The 22779-nt window shown below is 42.6% G+C and overlaps 1 protein-coding gene across 1 annotated transcript in view; it reads right to left on the bottom strand.

Moving 5' to 3' along the window:
• Positions 1-484: 484 nt before the first annotated feature.
• Positions 485-22779, bottom strand: part of LOC111320781 (uncharacterized) — a 55505-nt gene continuing 33210 nt past the window's right edge. The window contains exons 25-42 of the mRNA XM_088728494.1: positions 22414-22629; positions 21403-21598; positions 19848-20024; positions 18796-18972; positions 16076-16285; positions 15512-15664; positions 14279-14613; positions 12627-12870; positions 12017-12205; positions 11065-11268; positions 10392-10508; positions 9818-9982; positions 9113-9301; positions 8099-8341; positions 5522-5746; positions 4894-5067; positions 3916-4520; positions 485-2872 (exon numbers count right to left, since the gene is read on the bottom strand). Of these exons, the coding sequence (XP_088584620.1) occupies positions 2507-2872; positions 3916-4520; positions 4894-5067; positions 5522-5746; positions 8099-8341; positions 9113-9301; positions 9818-9982; positions 10392-10508; positions 11065-11268; positions 12017-12205; positions 12627-12870; positions 14279-14613; positions 15512-15664; positions 16076-16285; positions 18796-18972; positions 19848-20024; positions 21403-21598; positions 22414-22629 (4185 nt within the window). The 3' untranslated portion in view covers positions 485-2506. The remainder of the gene's footprint in view (positions 2873-3915; positions 4521-4893; positions 5068-5521; positions 5747-8098; positions 8342-9112; positions 9302-9817; positions 9983-10391; positions 10509-11064; positions 11269-12016; positions 12206-12626; positions 12871-14278; positions 14614-15511; positions 15665-16075; positions 16286-18795; positions 18973-19847; positions 20025-21402; positions 21599-22413; positions 22630-22779) is intronic.

Here is a 22779-nt window from a genome sequence, read left to right on the forward strand (position 1 = left end):
GCAGGAGGGTGGTGGATTTTATTTAACTAAGTTCTATTTCAACGGACCTAGAAAGCCTGTGAGCAAACCCTCATCATTGGTGCGGCAAGACGAGTGTTTCTCCGCCCGCAAGAAGATTGGAGTGAGTTGGGGATAGCTCTGTCTGGGTTGGCACTAGCCTCCTTGCAGACCTTATTAATTATAAAATTTACCCAACCCCCCTCCCACCTAGTCTCTGTTGTATTTTAATGACCTCTTTCCCCGTTGGCAGTCAATTTTCGTAGTCACCCCCTAATACTCTTTTAGCCACGAATAACCCCCTTCCATTTCCCCTGAAAACCGTGTGACCCCCCGCTTCCAAAAAAAAGCAAAACCACCGAGACGCTCGAGCGATTTATAAGACTGGTCCTTAGATCATGTTGGAAAAGCGTTCTTAAGCATCCTCAGTACCATTTTGGCAGGGTTAACTCTGAGCTCATACGAAATTTAACAAAAGGACAATCAGTTGACACAGTACACCAAAACAATTTTATTAACGATACCCCAAATTGCAATCAACATTATGACCTTAATTTTACAAGAAAAAAAATATGATAGCAAACACAAGTTTAAAATATACAGTTCGTAAATGCATTCGAAGGATCCTTATGCTTATTCTAGAAGAAAATATCTATCATTACTAATTAAGTCTTCTAGGATCTACCAGTCTAATTAAAGATTCAGTTTATCTAGGAATTATAACAAAACTAAAATTATAAGGCCCCGAATTACAACCTAATCGCGCGGCGATGTCTAGATGTCACGCAACGCTGTGTTGCGTGACATCGCAACGACCATTACTTGAGAGAGAATTAAAAAATCTTAAAATACATTTCTAACACTAAACAATAGGTGTATTTTTCAAACGACTTTCCCCTTTTACTTTCTAATACTGAACATGGGAACATTTTAATTGAACCTGTACGACATGATAGTTGGGGCAAACGAGCTGTCGTTCCTAACTGTTGTATTTAGTGTCTTCAATGTCGTTGTGTAAGCAACATTTGAAACAGTTATTCGACTTTTACGCTCGTATGCTTTGGTGTAAAAGGGTTTAAGGAGTTCGTTTTTTTTAACCAATAGTTGGACAAAATAAAAATATTTTTGCAAACTAAATACTTTTGTTTGATGCCCTAAGATTTCCCAGCTTTAAAAAAAGTCAGGGCAAATAATTCCATCATTCTTACTGCCGCTGGTCATCTTTGGCGTGCGGGCGTTTTTTGTCCCCTAAAATTTTTCAACCAACGCATTCGTAGTTTCAAATTTTTCAGCGATGCGTTTGCTTACAGTTCTAATCACTCATCGAAGCAAAAAGAAAAAAAAAAAAAAGTCAAGGAAGACAAGGCTGTGTTCAAAAGTATAGAGATTATGGATTCTGGGATAATCTGGCCGATCTTAAGAAATGCACTAGAAGTCGCCTCAGTCGATACATTGTCGATAGTCCATCGGTAGCTCGGGATACATTAGACCGACATTAGACGAACAGGGCATTGTCGGGCTATCGATGGAGAGTCGGTGGACTATCGATGGAGAGTCGGTGGACCATCGCCGAGCCGACCATCATTTGAGGGAATGTCGAGGATTCATATAGTAAACACGTCCCGAAATACTGAGAAAAAACGACGGAAGCCTTACAGTAAAGAAATCATTCTGATATACGGGGACTAATAATTGCCGGATAGGCAATCCCCACTGCAGTTTTGTAACACATTGGCCACATAACAAAAGTGGACGTGATATTATGTTATGTTACCAAATGAAAATTAAACATAAATAAAAAGAAAAAAGAAGTTAATGTAACTCAGCGGCTAGGCTTCTTTGATCTCATTTTAATAAAAGTTTGTGGAAAGGGAATGCTCACATTCGGACGCCAACCTGATCGAGGTTTGGAACAATTTTTGTACATTTTTTAAATTGGATTTTTGTAAATTAGCTTCAAAAACGGTCAAACAAATAAAACAAAACAACAAAAAATATTTTCACTAGACCGTAGATAAGGCAAATACTACTGTTTCTAGTGGCGCCTTAAATGAAAAAAAAGCTCTTTCACTTTTCGCAAACTAACAACCTCAAACACAACCGCAAAGCAAATGTGTTACCTTTCCTATCAATTATGTATCAGGGCAATCGTTGCATGTCCCTGGTGAGTCAGGGTTCTTGTAATGACTATGAAACGTGCTTTAACAAGAGCAATCCATAATACTGGGTGGTGGTTTAAAAAGAAATACGGTAAAATAGTTTTGCTCGCATTTAGCAAGCTTTTTCCTATTCCAATCTGCACCGTCACTGCATTAGACCAGCAGTACTCCATTGAGAGTGTTTAAGACTTGGTTAAACTGCTTTCAACAAGTACATAACCGGTCAATTTTGTCACAAACAGCTTATTTTGACCAAGAGAATTTGTGACAAAGCAATAAAAAGGCTAATATAAGTTCAATTTGTTTTATATTGATTACAGTCAGGTCCGAGTCAAAGTCGTCATAATTACCTACGACCGCCGCGACAGCTGTTGCGCCGCTGATTGGAGCTTCAGCGACGCCGAAGAAAGTTTCCTCTGTTCCGGTAATACTTTGGGGTACAAGGCACGATGACGCTTCTTCTTTTTGCTAGCTACCCGGTAACACACCGTACAACGGCTGACACGACTCAGGAGATTTCCTGGTTTTAGGGTCTCCGGTGTCTGCGCAACGAACATCTGTCCAACGGTGGACAGCCAGAAGCTGTATTTGTTAGCGAAATAGTGACAGGTACCACGACCATGGCATTCAAAGAAAGGATTGTGACGGAAAGTTCTGAGACAAGATCCGGGGGAGGAAAGCGATTGGCCACTGCCACTTCCACCAGCACCAGTATGCTGAAAAGGGGAGCAGAAAAAAAACAAGTATAAGCAGAGATAATTTTCTCCAGAAACCATATCCTCTTTTATCTCGACCACTGAAAGGACATATGAAGTCACGAATATGACCAGAGAGGAATCGGACCTTTTGAAATTTGTCTTCAAAAGTCAAGTAAGGAGACCGCCATTTTGAATGTTGTTTATCAGCCTGGCGTCGTATTTGTGAAATGGCGAAGTTTCACTTCTCTCTTGTCCATCTCCAAGCGAAGTTCGAACATTTAAGAGCAAAGCTTTAAGGCATTCCTAACTCAGATAATTAATTTTCGCGACAACCAGAGGGGCAGCTGTTTGTGAACGCGCCTTGTGTTTTTTTTTTGGGTGTGCGGCGATAGGTAGACCTCGAAAACAAATTTAGCAGATGCTAGGGGATTTAACCCTCTGTAGAAAAAAGGTCCCTAACGGCATGTTCAACTCACTGAAAACTTCTGAACACTAAGAGGCTCTATCAACATGTAAGAGAAACAATTTACTTTTTGAGCAAATCAAAGTCCTTGAAATGCATAAATTGACCTTGACAAAAACTTTCACCAGGCTGGTCCCATGAGCAACTTCAGCCGTTCGTACAAGCGAAGTGATGGAAAGAATGCTACAACTAACTTTATAACATAACCAAAGTAAAGCGCGCGCTCTGATTGGTCAATTTAGCGTTCCCCATTTGCCCATGGGTGTACGCTGCTGACGTGAGCAAATGCAAAGACTATTTTTCCGCGCGCGCTTGTTTTTTTCTGGTCGCGTAAGATTTGTTAAATAAACGGGAACTCTTTAGCTACAATGTATCAATGTTATGTTATAAAACAAATGGTAAACACCACAGCGTACACTATTGAGTTATGGATGCACTTGGGAGGTTTGCTAAGCACTCAAGAAGCTAGAGTCGCTCTCGGCTGTCGCCTCGAGCGACTCTTACGCTTCTTTCGTGCTTAGCAACCTCCCGCGTGCATCCATAACTCAATAGTGTACGCTGTGGTGTTTACCATTTGTTAATTTTCAAAGTGTCTTACCATCAAGAAGCTGTATCCATTCCAAATGGCTTCCCAACCGGCAGGGCAGTCTGGATTTTGTGTGGATTGACTATGAGTGGCAACAACAGGGCCAGGAGCCTCGCACACTGCACACTTACTGACAAACGGCTCAACAGCGGGAGCACTGATGGGCATCATGGGAATCTGTATATCTGTGGTCAGCCAATAACTGTAATCGTTTCTAGAGGCGTAGTAGCATTGATCGTTTATGTTACAAAAGAGGTATGGCATGGTAGTGAAACGTCTCATACACGAGCCAGAAGCACCGAGATCTTGGCCATGAGAAGTATCGTGACCTTGAACGTACAACAAACTGTAGCCCGTCCACAGTCGAGTCAAATTCAGTGGACAGTCGGGTATTCTAGGAGATTGACTGTGGACCACCAAATGGTAACCTTCACCTGTTGCTGCTTTTCCTATGTTACCCGTTGGGCCATCTTGACCGGGCAACCCCTGATCCCCAGGGAAGCCTGGACCGCCCCTTTTTCCCGGAACTCCTTCTTCTCCTCGTGGTCCTTTATTCTCAGATGGTAGACCGGGCAGACCCGGGTTGCCTTTCGGGCCTTGAACATCTCCAGGAGGGCCTTGAAAAGACAAAACGAACAAAAAACTATTACCGGACTCAAAGTAGTTCTCGAGCTTGATAATGATGAATATTTTGGTGCTAATTGATGGTTTGGAAATGATCAAAATAAACAGTAAATCGCTCTAAGAGTTTCAAATTACATTAATTTAGCATCCTCTTTCCGAACGAGGATTTTGTTAAATCTCTCCTCGGTAGTGTACATTTCTAAGCCTTAACACAAGGATCTTACGACCGATCGTTAGATCGAGCTGGTGAGTCCAAAAATTTCGTGTATTCGTATCTAAACTTCCATTCGTGACCCTAAAACGTTTTTGCTCAGGCTCTCCGAACCTGACCGTCTGCCTCGTGGCGATAATAACTTTTCCAATTACCTCGAGGTCCTTGGTTTCCCGGCGTTCCTTTCCTACCAAAGAGCCCCGGCAGTCCAGCCACTCCTTTCTCACCCTTTGGTCCTGGGGTAATAGTGTTTGCTCCACGTTCACCTTCCGGCCCACGATTGCCTGGATCGCCTCTTATGCCCGGGCCACCAATGGTACCATTGCTTCCTAAAGGAAAAAAGGAGGATATACTAAACCCTTTACGCGCTTACATCAGTATGCATATTCTCCATAATGTTCTCTAAACGTTTTCTAAGGTGCTGACAAGGGGAATTTGCATAACCATCAAGGGCTGTCTTAGTTGATGATCATTTCCTATATTCTCATGACCTTGATGTTTGATTCTGGGTACTACTGTATGGAGAAATTAGAGGTTGGTCACTCTTAGAGGTTGAAGGGCCCGGGGTTAATCGAGTGGATCGACGCTAGACGTTTGGAACATCGGGAGGAGTGACTTCACGCCAAAAAGAAGTCTAATGGACTGTTACGATGAAACACTCGCGCGTTGTTGAGAAACTCGTGAAAACCATGGCGTTGGCGGCCACACAGTGACGGTGCATAACACAAAAATGTAACAAGTATTACAATGACTTTGAACATGTCTTAAAATTTTGTTACTCACCCTGTTCACCTTTTTCTCCAACAATTCCGCTAAGGCCACGAGGTCCTACCAAACCCTTGAGTCCTTTAGGCCCTGGGGGTCCCATTTCTCCCATCTCTCCGCGAGCACCTTGTTCACCGGTTGGGCCTTGATCACCAGGTGCTCCTGGAGGGCCTGGGGGTCCATCAAGGCCAGTAATGCCAGGAAGGCCTTTGCTTCCATTAAGGCCCCTTGAACCAGGGTCACCTATCAGGTGCGAGATATAATAACAACAACACTAATTACAATGGAACTTAAGCCTGAGAAACCCGGTCCAAGTTAGGGATTTCCGAACTATTCTTGGGTTTCAGGTGACGTCACAAGCTTTGCTGAAGTTAGTGTCCGCCATGTTGGTGTCCCTTGGGTGTCAAATTTATGAATAATTAGTCGATTTCTATAGTGAAGCCCTCTCTCTTATCGCCGTATTATTTCGCCAACTACATGAATATCCAGAAAGAAAAAAGCGATAAAAGTATCTGCTCTCTGAGTATGCTGAAAGCTTAGAGAGTTGGAAGGAAAGATGTTTGCAAAAGATCTCGATCATCGGGATTGACCCTGCAAGCATACCAGCCGAGAAGTTCAGTCCGACATGCTTGCCTCCTGTGGAAGTGTCGGACTTGCTTAGTTACCTCGTTCTTGAGACCAGCTTCTACACCAAGAAGCAGTTCAAGGCGTTCAAGAGTCTAGAGGCGTTTAATTAAATGGTATCGGGATTTGTAACCTCAGTTGTAAGTAGGCAAAGTAATCGCCGGCAAGTATGTCGTGAGAGCACGAGTTTGGCATTCACAGCATATGAATGATCCTATAGTGAACATTTGGGTCATTTCCGAAAACGATGGGACTTTTTTGTCAGCCTATTGCTTGGGATGCAAAGCTGGACTGGCTGAGTCATGCTCACATATCGCAAGTGTTTTATTTTATGTTAGAGGCAACTACTCGAATTCATGGCAAGCTCGCTGGGTGTCACGAAAACTCAGACACCGAAAACTCAGATCCCTCGAAGTGTTCTCCAAGCTTCCGAAGTGCTCCATAATTCGATAGTGCATAGCATAAAGCATGAACCCATTGTTTTATAACATAACCGGTGGAATAATGCAACAAATCTGACGCGAAAGACGGATAACAATATCAAGAGTGATTCTTCAGTGAAGCGAATCGTGACGGCGCTGATGCCGAGTCTTCTTTCCCGTTGTTTTTCTCTTTCTGCCTCATTTAAGAACTCTAGCCCAAGGGTCGCAAAATCGTCTTCGTTTTGGGACTGGTGGGCCGAGTCTCTGTTTGTATCCATTATTATCGCGAAATATTTAAGAATTTTAACAGAGCGACAACAAGGATCTGTGCGACGAAATACAAAAAAGTAAACAAACGTCCCTATCGGCTCGTCAAAATCACGCCACATTTTATTACTTTGGTGTTGGAGCGAGCGCATTTGATCCAGTTAACTGTGAATGAAAAGCTCAAAATTAACGGGAAAAATGGAGGAAATCTAAGCTAAATGAAGTCTTCTGTCACTCTAAAATGTTTTCGTTCTCAACCATCGGACGATTTTGCAAAACGTGCAACTTGCGGCCTTGTTTTTGCTGCTTCAGTTGGATCAAGACCCAAAAGGTCAAAATACACGTGGCATTACCAGGAGTGATCATGAGTCGAGTTTATCTCTTGAATTTTCGAGGGGTCTGAGGTCTGAGTTTTCGGGGTGTGAGTTTTCGTGACACCCCAAGCTTGCTTGCATTCAGGTAAAATGCTCATGGATTTTGCCGACATATGTCAATGAAGTGCCGTATGCGAGGGCTAAAGACATCGATTTCTCATCGGCTAAGAAGCTCAAAGAAAAGCTCGACCAAAAAATCGAGGATCACAACAGCCGCAAGCCTCGAACCATACAACAACTTCTAGTTCCTCCTGTTCTTCCCCTTGATTTGTAATGATCTTAGGTGTAGCGCATTAGATCATATATCTAATGAATTTTGTGCCATAGAAATAATAAAATTATTAAATTATTATACGAAAAAATCCTTAGTCTTTATGCTTTCCACTTTTGCTCGAACAGCCAACAACAATGCATAAAACCATCCCTTCTTTCTCATATGAACTCTTCGTTAGATACGGTTTGTTTACGCTCGAGGGACACCAAGATGGCGGATAGTAACCGTTGCTAAGGTATTGGTCACGTGGGGGAAACCCAAGGATACGTTATTGAACAAGCGCGCGGTCAAGATGGCTGGATATTGGCCGAGTTCTTTTCTTTGCGTTTTATGGACCAAGACGAAGTCAAGCTTGGTTAATAAAAGAATTATTATATAACACAGAGGTTTCGCTTTAATTCGACTCAAGAATGACTTTTGACTTTTTTAATTCGAGAACCGCGAGAGAGAGCCAACTGTGTTTGTAGCACAATAAACCCAAGAGAGTCGTTTACGTTTCCCCCTTTTTTTTTTTTTTTTTTTTAAGGTCTTTCTTCTGCGGCTTTTTGCGACTCCATCGCCGGCATGGCGAAAATTTCTTGATCTGGACAGATAATTCCTGCAGATGACAAACATGCAACAACTGACTTCGTACCTGGGGGTCCAACGTCACCAGGTTCTCCGCTTATGCCATCGATCCCTCCTTGACCTCTGGGCCCTCTGGCACCCCTTTCCCCATTCTGACCGTTAGATCCAGCTTCCCCTCGGTCTCCTTGAACCCCTTTAGCACCGTCTGCTCCAGGATCGCCTTGCGCTCCCGATTCCCCAGGGATCCCTGGCATGCCTCGTGCTCCGATTTCTCCCAAGGGGCCCGGGGCACCCTGATCGCCGATAACCCCTGTCAGATGAACACAAAACAACTGAGACACCTTCAAAAGTCTGACTGTTAACCAACCATTACTTTTTCCCTAAAATTGCCGTTTTGCGAGTTGAGACTGTGTGCAGGTTGTTTTTTTACTCATTTACCCTGTTTATAAAACTGATTTCTTTCTGCCTTCTCACGTTAAGTTAGTGGAAGTTGACGTGATCCGCTTGTAAAGGCAAGATTGCAATCTTTGTACCATGTTCGGAAAGAAATGAAAATTTGCAAAATGCCCGTTTATTTCCACGCGAGCACTTGACGATCACTTCCAACGTAGCTCAGCACATTCTTAACTACAACAGGTCAGAAACACTCAAAACGCAAAAAGAATAGGCTAGGTTTCTCATGTACGTCTTTGTAGACCTTTCATTCTTTCCTTTACATATTCCTACTTTTACACTTTTCCCATCTTTTTAAGAATTATCTACAAATGACTACGCCATCAGACCACCATTTGTGTATTTAGTATCACTGGTGACCAAACCTCTGAGTTTCACTGCACACCTAAAATAAGGGATCGAATTCTCTAACGCGGCGAACTTACTTTGCCTTAAAAACGAACCCAGCCAGGAGACCAACCTATCACCTATCACAAAGCCATTAAAACTAACCATAGCATTGATAAGGTATCCGCAATTCTCAAAACAGTAGTGCTGAATGAAGAAAAATTACATTTTTCCATTTGTAACTTAGCAGCTTCAACCTATAAATTTCAAGTGAAGAACCCTGCATTCTTCACATTCCTACCTGCTACGCCAGGAGGTCCGTTACCTCCCCTCTCTCCCTGTCTTCCCTGTTGTCCTGGGCCACCATTTAATCCGGGCATCCCCATTTTTCCATCAGCTCCGACATCCCCCTGGTTACCAGACGGAAGGACCACGCCTTCTCCTGGCTGTGGACCAGCGTCGCCCTTTTGTCCTTTGATTCCAGGAAGACCTTATAAATATACAACAACAATTGTTAGTTACAGGAACTTTAAAGTTTTGGCGTCTTTTCCCTCATATTGCGTTCCTATTGAAAAAAAGAAAGAAAAAAAAAAAAGGAAAATCATGTTACTTTGAAGTGAACGTCGTCTTTTATTGAGCCAGTTTATTTATTTGAACATTTGTCATTTTTATTAAATCGTCCCCTCTTCAATCTGAAATGATCACCAGGTACCATCGAACTCTTTCTTTAAACACTCAGTGAATGGACATTTTTTTGCTTTTAAGTAATCCTTCACTCTCAGTAGTGTTCAACATGCAACTTCTCCCTACAAAAACTGTGTACCATCAAGCAAACAGGTAATAAGAATACTCAAACTTATCAAGTAAAAGTTTTTATCTTGATCTAACACCAAATTCTCGTACATAATTTATAAGGAAACGTTTAGAAACTAGAGGGGAGAATTATCAATCAAATCTTTGGAGTTCAAGGGTTAACTTGCAATACTCTTGCCTTGTCTGCACTTACCAGTTCCTCCTTGTTCACCAGGTGTGGCATTTCCGGAGCGGCCTGGCGATCCATTGTCGCCTCTTTCACCAGGGAATCCGTTTAAACCTGGCAATCCATCAGCTCCTTTAGGTCCAGGTTGACCTTTTTCTCCTTGTAGGTCTAGCCCAGGTTCACCAAACAGACCTGTGAACAGGACATGTAAAAAACTTTGGTAAGATTACAGGCTTCGTTGACTCTCTTTGAGATAAACATTTCTTAACAGCCGAAATATTTCTTTTAGTATATACCACGCTAGTGAATAGTGCTTTTCTCGCGCGCTGATTGTCTACTTGAGAAGTGAATAGCAAGTATTATTCACCCCCGAGAAGCCCATGAGACAAAATCGTGAGTCAAGAGTTTAATTTCCAACCATTTTTCGGTATATTGAAAGAAATAGACTACTTTTTTTAGATCTGTGCGGTTTTGGTATCCACTTCTTCGCGTCTCGGTAAATATCCACCACTTTATTTTTATATTATTTTAAACCAAAAAAATTCATCATATGAAACCAAGAGACACTTAAACAAAGGGTCTGGCAAAAGGACTTCCTAACCTGGTTCGCCCTTAGCTCCAGGGGGGCCAGGATCACCACTTACTCCAGGGTCTCCAGGAGGACCCATCTCTCCGTCTATTCCATTAAATCCTGTAATCCCTTGGCTTCCAGATGTACCTTTAACACATCAAGAGACGAAACATTTAAATCACTACGGAAAAAAATATAACTGTTTGAACTTCGCTCGCTCAGTGGAGTTGGGGAACTGGACCTGAATGCTAATCATTTAGTTTCCACAAGACTCGATCAACTACTTAGCGCCAATTTATCCACCTCCTGCTAGTTAAGGTTTTGGTTTCACTTTCACGTATTCGGACCGTTTATATCTCAGTTTGCTTACAATAATGGCCCAAAAATTCCAATTATTAAAACGGTCAGTGGCGTTATGAGAAGCTCTACGCACAGGCATTTTTGTGATCACGGCTGAGAGTTATTTCTCACACAATTCTCGCTTTCTTTACTGCTGAAAAAAGGGGTTAGCCAGATGTCCAGTTTAGATTAAAGCGCACCCATTGTGGGTGTGGCAGCAATCATCAAAGACTGTGCATTACATCTCGACGCAGTACAAATGATTTAAATAAGACGCACGCAATAAAATAACTTATGTGGTGACCATTTCGAGTACTACCTTAAGAGAAAACAACTGCTTCACCTCGCTCAATCAACTTTTTACCTGGTTCACCGGCAGCTCCAGCTTCTCCTGGAGGTCCAGGCGGTCCGTCAGGTCCGATAGCACCCTTATTTCCCTGAAATCCAGGTTCTCCTTGGAGGCCTTTCTGTCCTTGTTCACCATTTACTCCACTAAGACCGGGATCTCCCGGTGGTCCTGGATCTCCAGGGTCCCCTTTTGGTCCTTTCGATCCTGGGGTTGCGAATCCTAGAAAAAAACAGGGCAGGTGGAATCGCGCCAACGATCACAACGGACCCAGACGATTGCGACGACTAAAATCATTCGCATAACTCGAATGGTTCCACTCGTTTCAATTGGATAGCGTTATCTGCGCTATCCCATTGAGAAACCTGGGAGCGAAGGGACTATTGCTTGAAAATTTGAGAGCCGCCAGCTTATGCGCCAATTTCCAAAATGACGCCTGACGAGAGACCGAAAAATCAGTTTGGCTGGAATTTGTTTCGAATGTTTTGTTAACTCTTTGACTTTTGAGAGTGATGAGCACCTCCTTGCAAAATCACCACTGAATTACACATTATAGACACAATAATAAAGGGAATGATCTCTAACTAAAGAAGCTGTTGATTAAGTGTATATATGAAAGCAGTCCTCGCAGTAATGAACACTTCTTAACCCAGGCCTAGGACTTTTTTTCCACTACTACTGAAGTAGTGTTCATTACTGCGAGGATCGCTTTCATACACACTTCATAAAAACCGCAGTGCACATATATGGTTTTCATATATTCTCAGTCATTGAAACTATTGATTGTTATACGAATTCTCCTTGATAGCACCTTAGGAAACGTATAGAGAACAGTATGGAGAATATGCATACTGATGTTAGGGCGTAAAAGGTTAAGTAAGGGCCTTGTTCCCAATCAATCCCGCACAGAACTTTCATCTGCTCAACAGCAACTTGTTCCAGCAAAGGATCTTTTCTTTTAGTTTCATACCTGGGGGTCCTTCATCTCCAGTTGATCCTTTATCTCCACTGTCGCCGACAGGACCTGGTGTCCCTGTGCGACCCTGATCTCCCTTAGGTCCCTGCTTTCCTGGCATCCCAGGGAGACCTTCCAAGCCCACTCCTCCTGATTCGCCGGGAAAACCCTGTGGTCCTTTCAAACCAGGGTCCCCTATTGGACCTGCAGAGCAACAATGGAAAAATGGAACTTAAAAGCGTAAAGCCAAGCACTTCTCTTCCATGTAACGATCATTTGTACTGTACTGTTTCTAAGGCTCTTTAAACATTGCTCGACATTAAAAGAGCTCTCCGTTCTTAAGAATTTGTTTTTCCAAAGTTAAAATATTTTCAACCGACTTTCCGTCAGTTTCAAAGGTCTTCGCGAAAGGTTTTGTAAAATTAAAGGTAAATTAGCCATGGGGAATCGTTGGTCTTGCTCAGTAACCCCCTACCTTTTAAAAATTGGCCATAGTGCGGCCTAAAGCCCATTCGGAACACATGCATCTCAAAGATTACACAGTTTGTAATTTTAAAGAAAACTTTGCTTCAAAGAGTCCACATTACTTGAAACGTCATCCCGTTTAAACCCTTGCTTCAGTTACCTCTGCAGCTCCTTTCGACAGTGGTCCTGACAAGTTCTCGAAGTTTAGCAAAGCTTTCCGTCCTCAAAATGTCATCATTGTCGGTGACCAATATACGCAGTTGATTGATATCAACACTTCCGATTGCAACAGCAATCACCTTGACACCAAGATTCTTGAGGGGTTGTATGGCATCAACAAGAGGTACTTGGTCTGGTACTATGTCAGTTCCTGTTTGGTTGCCATCTGTGAGCAGAACCATTACCTTTGCAAGAATAGAAAAGAGAAAACTAACGTTGATCGTTTGTTTGTTGGTTCCCTGTTAACCATTCATATCCAACGAGTGATCAATTTGAAACTTCTCCTGACCATTTCTACACCTCATCCAAAAGTAGACTACAAAGTCAGCAAAGTCCGTCGCACGAGTAAAAAAAAAAATCAGTGAAAAAAAAAAAAAAAAAACTCGATGTCAAGCGCCAAGGGGAGCTCTTGAAGTGACGTCGATGCGTCGCGGAAGCTCCATGAGTGAGGCGCTCGACGTCACTCCAAGAGCTCCCCTCGGCGCGCTAACATCAATAGGGGAGCTTTAGCAACGACGACGGCGACGGTAACGAAAACGTCGTGTCAAAATCTAACTTTTCATTTTTGTAACTATTTCGAGATTATTCCGATGTGTTTCACTTGGAAAATGCTGGCGAACTATTCAAGAACTATATCACTACGAACGGCGTTAAAGTAAGGAATAGAAAGAAAAATTAAACGTCATGCGCTCACGTTCTCGAGAAAAACTAAAATTTGGTTATTTCACGTTGTTGTTTGGCCAAGAACGGCAAAGAAATGTACCCAAATGTTAAACGCACGTGCAGAGCGATTGTTTTTGCTCATTAAGCCTATTGTTTTCCGCCGTTCTCGTTGCCGTCGCCGTCGTCGTTGTTAAAGCTCCCAAATTGAACATCAATCCGCGCGACGGACTTCCCTCATAGTCTGATCCAAAAGAAGTGATTGATTATACAAACCTCCATCTCCCGGAGCTCCCAAGTTCGTAAAAGCGGAGCTCCCAAGTTCGTAATATTAATGATAACATAAAAGATGTGCATTTACCAAGACTCGCCTGAGATACCCCTCCCTTCGTTTTGATAGTCTCCCCTACCCTACCCGTGCAATCTGAAGGCACATACGTACGTACGCTCGGTCAGTCACGTGACAACCAAACGAAAAGAGGTTGACCATATTCCATGGGTATGGGGGCTCTGCCCCGCGCGCGCGAAGCGCGCGTGGGAGCCCCGCTAGAAAGAAGACTCTATTCTCATCTCCGCACATTTCCTAGGATGCTGATGAGGAGAATTTGTTTAACAATCAAAAGCTTCTTTAGCGGGTGATCATTTCCTTTCTTCTCTTGACAAAAATGTGTGATTCAGGGGGGGTGATATTGTAAGGAGAATTTAGATGCTCAAACTGCTCAAGGACAAGCACTTTTAGCTCTCCCCCTCTTGTCCAAGTCCTGGCTCAAGTTGTTGAAATCGCAAGTAAAACTAGTCCTGGGCTCACTGCAGACAGCAAACACACAGAAAACACACATTGCTACTGTACTGATCTCCGTGATAACAGCAAATTTTACTTTAAAAATACTTTGCCCTTAAGTCAACACGTGTTAAAATTCAGAAACATTTTACCTTTCTAGATGACTTCCTCATTCCTCCAATTGTCTCATCAAATAATTCCTTTGAGGCAACCTTCAGAGCCAGATCGATCCGTGTAATACCCTTGGTGTGTGTTACGTTATCTACGATGCGTTTTATTTCTTCTTTATCATACGCTTGGTTAAAAGGCAGCTCCATTTTCGCGCCCGTGCTGTATTCAATGACACCGACATGAGTGAGATCGGGGCCAATGCTGAGGTAGTCAATAACGTCCTTAACATAATCTTTCAGCAACTGAAATTCGTCCTCGAGAATACTACGGGATGCATCCATGAGGAAGGCATAGTCAGCATTTTCCTGGCCACACACTTTAGTTAAAAAAGATTGAAAACACACAAGTGAGAAAATGCAGGAAGTGAGAATTCTTGATAAGCATGTGCTAGACAAAATCCGAATCCAACCTGCTTTCTTCGTCAGAATCTGAACTTTGCTAAGGGTTTGGTAAATTAATTTAATTAAAGCTAAACAGATAAGTTGACACGAATCTTTCCAGAACGCCATTCCTCACTCACAGCTGAAAACCAAGACCATCAGATGTCAAACTGAACTGTGATACGATCCCCAAAATAATAATTGCCAAACGGATCTTTCTAAGAATATCGAGAAAGTGTGGAGGGGTTTTTAGATGGTCTGGTTCCAAAATTCCCTCAAAAGATGCAATTAGTCCACAAGTATCCGTTTTCAATTTAAAATACACCTTTTTCTTTACGGATACGGCTTCCGTTCACACGTATCCGATGAAAACGATAACTGAAAACGGAACTTTTCAAAAACGCTCTCCAGAGCGGAAATTTTTAAAACACTGTTTTCGCGTGTATGTGTCGACGAATGAGAAAACTGAACTTTTCGAAAACGCTGACATCACACTATCAGTTCCAATCCACTCCGCGAACTCCTAATAGCGAATACGCACGTATCAAGCCTCCGCAGTAAGGTTAACGTTCAAAAGGTATTGTTTTCAAATCGATTCATCGTTTTCGTATGGAGGCGAATTTTTTTTTTTTTTTTCGGAAAACGGAGAAAAAAGTTGCATTTTCAAACGAACACGGATACACGTATTCATGGAGAGTTAAATTTGATTGCATAATTAAGCCAGCCTTGCTTCGCTTTGCTCATCCTTATGGCTCTCTAAAGCTCTCAGAAAACTGTTGAATTCAAAGATTACTTCTGTGTAACAAAACAAAAAGATTCAGCTGCTTTACTTACAAATCACTCCTGTATTTCCCTTCATGCCTTGCGGACCTGGGTCACCTGGAGGACCACGAGGCCCATCGTCGCCAGGTAAACCCGGAATACCATCGGCTCCAGGCTTTCCCGGCGAACCTGCATTTCCTTTCGAGCCAGGTTCTCCTTTCTCGCCTAGGAAACATTTAAACATTACAGAATTGTCTGGTGAAACATTTTCACAGAAAGTAAATTTTATCATGTCAAAAACAACCTCCCTTCTCTCAAATCTCGTTACTAATTTATACTTCGTTACAAGGTAACTTTGAATTCTAGTGATTTCCTGTGGTGCTATTTTGTTGTTTACAGCAAAGAACTGTATTCTACTGCATCGTATTCCAACGTCTTAGAAATCAATAAATGAAATGTACGAGATAAAGAATAAAGCGGAATTACAAACATTGCCCATGTAAACATTAAAAAATTTGTCATTTAAACGTTCGAGCGAAGACACGATGCTGAAAATGAGGTTACAACAGTTACTTTTTAAAAAACAGCAACATTTTACCCGGATATAAACTTTTTTGCGCGCGGGTTGAAACAAACCTGTGGTTGGAACGCCTGGAAGACCCATAATTCCAGGGTCTCCTGGAGGGCCGCTTATGCTGTCACCAAGCTCTCCCTTAGGTCCCTGAGTTCCTCTAGGGCCCTGAGCTCCGAGCTGTCCCGGCAGTCCTTTCGGCCCTTGGGAACCACCTTCTCCTTTGGCACCTGGGATACCTGGAAATCCATCGGAGCCTTCCGCACCCTTGACCCCTATTGCGAAAGACAAACGTAAACGATTGGGAGTAAACAAGCAAAGATATATATATACATATATATATAACTAACTGCAGACAATACTGTTTCGGCCTTCTGGGCCTCATCAGTGCAGTGCTGATGCCAAGATGGGGGAGAACCGAAACGGTCACCCCAAACGACCCAACCTTTGTGGTATCGTCTAAGCCATGCCAGAGTGCTCAAACTAGAGTAAACCAGCGAGCATGCGCTATCTTATTAGACGTTTTGTTGAGTAGTATCACTGATTATTATCCAACTACACCTAGACGAGTACGAATAACGCCATAGACGAGTACAAATATCACGCGGTATTTGTACTCGTCTATTGTAGTACCGGTTAAACTGGTTTTCTCGCATCGCGCAAGCGAAGAATTGGATTGTAGTTACGGGAAAAAAAAAAGTGGCGGACAATTTCAATCATATTTCCGACGACGAAGAGTCAGAATGGCTGGCAAATACAGATCCAAGTTCATTTGATGAATCGAACGAAGAATAACAGCTTGACGACCAGAAAATTTCTTCATTTAATGAAGAAAATAGAAACAGCAACACAACAACGCGCCAATTCCGTTCCGCTTCTCATACTTCTGTCACGCACTCCCGTAAATAAATATCCGCGAAATTCGCCCGCAGAAACAACAGTTTGGCGTGTTGGATAATAAATAACTTATTAGACGTTTTGTTGTGTAGTATCGCTGAGTATTTTTACTCGTTATTTGTATTTTGACGAGCCCGTAGGGCGAGTCAAAATACGACACAACTCGTAAAATTACTCAGCGATACTACACAACAAAACGTCTAATAAATTATATGTATTTTTATGAGTTGTGCCGTACTTTGACGAGCCCGAGTCAAAATACAAATAACGAGTAAAAATATTCAGCGATACTACACAACAAAACGTGTACATAATAAGTTATTTATTATCCGGACCACCACGCAAAATTGTTATTACAGTGCGGGCGAATTTCGCGGATATTTGTTTACGGGGAGTGCGTGACGAAGTATGCGAAGCGGAACAGAATAGGCAATTTTAGAATTACTTTTAGCCTCTTTTTTAAAACGAGGCCTGGTGCTCAACCATTCTTGTGAAAATGAGTTTAATTTGCATGTGAAAACTTACAATCATATGAAAGGATGAGCACCAGGACTCGTTTTGAAAATGAGGCCAAGGGTAATTCGGAAATGGGCTATTGGCGCGTTGCTGTTTCTATTTTCTACAATAAATGAAGAAATTTCTTGGTCGTCTAACTGTTTTCCTTCGTTTGATTCATCTAATAAACTTGGACCTATATTTGCCAGCCATTCCGACTCTTCGACGTCAGAAATATGATTCAAATTATCCGCCATTGTTTTCTTCGTAACTTCACTCCAATTCTTCGCTTGCGCGATGCGAGAAAACCTGTCTAACCGGTTCTCTGGAGTACAAATACCGCGTGATATTTGTACTCGTCTATGGCGTTATTTGTATTCTGCGGAGTGTAGTTGGATAACATATGAAGGTACACGGCGACTTTGTCCGTTTGAAACCTCAATCTTGTTGTAACAGAGAACGATCATAGACAATTTAAAGTCCCTATGACACCTATTTTTTTAGCATTAAATTATAAAAATAGAAGTATGTAGAGGGTGTCTGGTAAGATTTGTGAGTAATTCTGATGTGTCTTTATATTTTACAAGGCGATTAACGTCCGAAATTGTAATGAACTTAAGCTCCCCGTCTCTCTTTGGCCGCGTTAAAGAGTACTGGAACCTGTGACATAACGGTAATAACACCAAGTTTATCAAAGAAGCAAAGTGAGTGTCGAAGCTACTGTTTACAAACTTTTTAGCCAAAAAATGCCGTTTTAATGTGTAGTTTGGGGTTTTTCGAATACCCCTGACTCGATGGAGAATATTTCTCTCCACAAGATTCCTACTGTGACGTCACGGCGCCCAGTCCCTCCTTGCTCTGCCAGACATTTTCTTTGATAAAAATTTCAGAAAAGGGTAAAATACCACAAATGTTGCGAAAACACGTTCTAGAGTCATTATATTTTAATTTAAAATAAAAAATAATAATAATAAGTGTCGTAGGCACTTTAACAAAGGTAAGGGAACACACAAAAATATTTATGTCAAAACAAGCATGCTCCCCCCAGACTCCCAAGGCCGCGCTAACACCACGAAGCCATCGATAACTCGTTCCTATGCCTCGCATATCCACGAGTTAAAATGTCAATACTTGTGAAAATAGTTCGCGGCTTTTCGTATAAAAGTAATTGTGAAGGTTCGGTGGTGGATCCCTCTGTGTCAGAGGACTACTCTGCTAACACATTGAACTTTGCGAACGAGACTTTGAGCATGTTTCTCAACGCCTTGAAAGCTCCCAAAGCTATCTAATGAGTCTTTCACCAGTGACGAATTACCGCGTCATAACAGACTTGAAATAGTTTTTCAGTGATGGCTCATCCAAACCAGAACACAACTACAAGTTAATTGCACACCTATTGCGCCTTTCTTTCCGTCTTCGCCGTCTTTGCCTTTTGGTCCATCTCGACTGCCACCTGGTTCGCCTGTCATACCCCTTGATCCATTTTTCCCCGGAGCTCCGTCAGGGCCGTCCATTCCTATGTCTCCTTTAGCTCCTTCTTCACCTCTACCACCTGCAGATCCGTCTTGACCTGAAAACAATGAAGATCTGTAGTTCACCTCCGTGACTTGTCCAAACCAATACCCTATACGGTGTACGTCTGTCTGTATTTTAAGAAAATTTGGTTTCTTCCACTGAGTTGATGATATAACTTGGCCCCTTTACAGTGCAAACACGGCACTGGAGCTAAACAATGTTTAATGCATGAAGGAAAAAAAAAGCATTTCCCGATAAACTGGCCTGAAAATCAAAATGTTAAAAAAGGAAGCTTTTCGCCTTCGGGCCGTCGGTTAAGGTGTCTTTGCCATAAGGGACTCTCTACGTCACATTGTTTATTGGTCTGGAGATCGATGGGTGGCCTTAAACTCTTCAACTACCAAGATCTGATTGTGAATTCTCCCCTCTAGCCGCTACACATTTCCTTGTAAGTAGTTATAAGAATTCGGTGTTAGATCAGCATAACAACTTCTACCTGATAAGTTGGAATACTCTCATGCGATATTTAGAAAGGCTAGCCCAGTTCAGCTCAAAGCTGGTTTAAATGGGGACCTACATGAAAAACAACGAGGCCAGACCACAACACCAGGAGCTACGTTAACTACTATTTGCGATAAGTGTGTGGGATTTCTTCAACGTCCCCTGTTAACCAGTGTAGAGAAGATGCAGGAGACGAGACCTACGGTTTTTCGTCCTTATCCGAGAAGACTAGAATGTCTAACCATTTGCAGATATCATACCAAAGGTAGCACTTTCTCCCCTGAGTATTGGTCCGGTCTGTAAGCCAGCGCTCTACAACATGAGCTAACCGGGCGGCGGTTGCACCAAAAAAAAAAAACTAATTTTTTGGACAAAGCATAAATCCTGTGACTAATAATACTCCCGAGGGAATCACCATCAAGTCCGTACCTGGAGCACCAGGGGGTCCAGCGGGTCCTTGAGCATCCTCTCCTCGCATTCCTTTTGGCCCTTCTACACCCTTACTACCGTTTGCACCTTTCTGTCCCTGAACTCCATCCATTCCTGGTCCTCCTCTTATTCCTGCTGAACCGTTATCACCCCTATCGCCGCCGAAGAAAAGCTGCGCTGTAGATACGAGAGAGGAATAAATGGAAAATGCAGTGAAAAGTGGGAAAAGAGAAGTGAAAAATTAATAAAAGTGAAAAGTGGGAAGAGATAAGTGAAAAGTGGGAAGAGAGAAGTGAAAAGTGGGAAGAGAGAGGTAAAACACGAAAAATGAAGTGGTATGTCAAAGGTAGGAAATGAGAAGTGGAAAATGAGAGGTGAAGTGAAAAGTGGGTAAAATAGGATTAAAGTAATATTATCAGACAGCCAGATCTAAACGAAGGGCTTAAACACCACAGGTACATACGCCCTTTCCATAGTGAGTAGTGCAACATAGAAATATCCGTGACTCCTGTAAGCCCACTGGTTTTCCGAGTCGTAATATCATTCTTTTTTGCGATAACAACTCTACGGGTCATAATGCTAGATCATAAAAACAAACATTGTGATTGCAAGCTAATACTGGTTCAATTTTTTCCTAAATGGGCCATGGTCAGAACAAACAATTGTGTTGAGTTCCTGTCTTTCAATGAATCAGCGTAAATCGCTGATCGGTTGCCTTTTTCTCTCCTATCATAAGTGTCTCTTTGGAAATTTCACTCAATCTCAAAACTAAGTAAAAAAATAAACACTCTTTAAAACATGTTTTTGAGCGTGGTATTGCTACCTGTACTCTGGGAAGATTTTCAAAAGTATGGTTTTTAGTAATTCCATTCTTATCCAATGATACAATTACGTACAAAAACCGTTTTTATGTCACCACCGGAAAATAAAAAAAAATTATATTTTTACTAGCCCGGAGAAGTCAGGACTGGGGAAAATTGTACTTGTGTCTTAGTTTTGTCACAATACAAACCCTCCACCCATTAAAAAAAAAAAAAACAAACAATTTAATACTTCTGCACCGATCAAATCGAAGTTTGACATCCTCCCCCCCAGGCAACACACCGGCATTTGACCGTCGTCCGAGCCCCGGAATGCGGAATTTGAACCTTGCCTGACTGAGTTGGGGAATTTGAACCGGAAGTGTCGAGTCTTTCCAGCGGAATACAAGTGTTATATCTTTCAATGTGGATTTGTTTAAGGTAAATAATTCGCTTTCGCGAGGGAATAGCTCAGAAGAAAAGGTCTGCAAGGTCTAGGTTTTAAAGCTTGGTCAATGTGTAGAAAGCCACGGTCGCTAATTTTGCTTACAAAAAAAACTGGGTTGAGCATTTGAACAGAATTTTTGCCCCTCGGGTGGGGGGGGGGGGGGGCGGGCGGGGGTGGGATTTGAACAAGTTCAAATGCCGGAGGTTGCTTGAGGAAGGGAAATGTTGAAGCTTCGAATTGATCGCCGCATGAGAAGAAAGTAAGACATAAAGCAATCAAGGTGATAAACGATAAACAGCTGTAGTACCTAGTTCACCCAAACTTGTGCCTTCTCCTTTGGCTCCTTTGTCTCCTTGGGAGCCCTTGTCTCCAGGATCACCTTTTGAGCCATTTTTAGCTATGTCCGGCATTGGCATGATCCCTTTCTCACCTTTCTGACCAGTTGTACCTCTGATACCAGGCGCTCCGCGTTGACCATCTTTACCTGAAGAACCATTAAGACCCTGAAAAGGTGAAAGAAACGTCAGCTAACGAGCCACAATGCCGGCATACCCTGCGAAGGCTTCTCCCGGTTTCAGTAGGAAAAAGGAAGAAGTGGTGTTTCCACACCTCACGTCCCAGTTAGGATGTTGGTCCATCGCAGGATTCCCACAAGCGGGGAGGGGAGGGGTGGGGGTAGGGCGATAAGTTTTCTGTCCAGGTACACGTTACCGTGATAGCCAGCCAGCGTTCAAACCTGAAACTTTCGGTCCAGCATCAAGCATGTGAATATTCTTCCACATTCTTGTACATGGAATTTTTTTGAGATTATAATTACTCATGAAATTACATAAACCACTATAATGTATCCAGACTTCCAGGGATTATGAACGAACAAAATGGACGAAACGATGTCGAGGTCAATCAAAACGCAAAACCAACTCGGCTAATATCCAGTCATCTTTACCGAACAAGCTTTGGTCAATAATGAATTTATCATAGAGCAAAATCTTTTGCTCTATCAAGAACCAATTTGGAGGGACAGGAAAGAAAGCCACCCGTGTCTGTAACACAGCAAACTCAGGAGACCCGTTTACGATTTCTTTTTTTTGACCGTCTTTTGCCACTTTTTGCAATTCCATCGCCGACACTGTCCTAAAATTATTTACTTTGTCAGTTCGCTCCACGCAATGTTCTTCTTACAGGCGATCTAAACGGGCAATCCCGTGCGGGCAAGGATGGGCCCATCTTGCTCGCTCGGGTAACTTATCTGAGCACAGGATTCGCTTCAAATTGCCCACGGGCGCTGCCAGCTATACCACAACTATCCATTTCTTACCGTCATTCCGGGTTCACCGGGCAATCCAGTTTCTCCACTTGAACCAGGCGGTCCAGAAGACCCATTATTACCAGCAGGCCCAGTTGAGCCCTCAAACCCAGGGCTCCCTTCGTCACCTTTCGGACCTGGGGGCTGGTAAACCTCCTCTCTAGGACCAACAGGCGCTTCACCCTTTTCTCCTGTTTTTCCTGGCTCTCCTGGAAAACCCTTAGGACCCTAGTGGAGAGATTAGGCTTGATGAATCTCTGAGATTCGCAGTATACATGAATAGTGTATGGACCAGATAAACAGTTAGCATCATATTCCTTAAAGAAGCAACATTTTACTCTTGCTCAATAAGTCTTTTATTCCTACTTTACTTGTTCT

This window comes from Stylophora pistillata, chromosome 7, assembly GCF_964205215.1.
Source record: "Stylophora pistillata chromosome 7, jaStyPist1.2, whole genome shotgun sequence".
Classification (NCBI taxonomy): Eukaryota; Metazoa; Cnidaria; class Anthozoa; order Scleractinia; family Pocilloporidae; genus Stylophora; species Stylophora pistillata.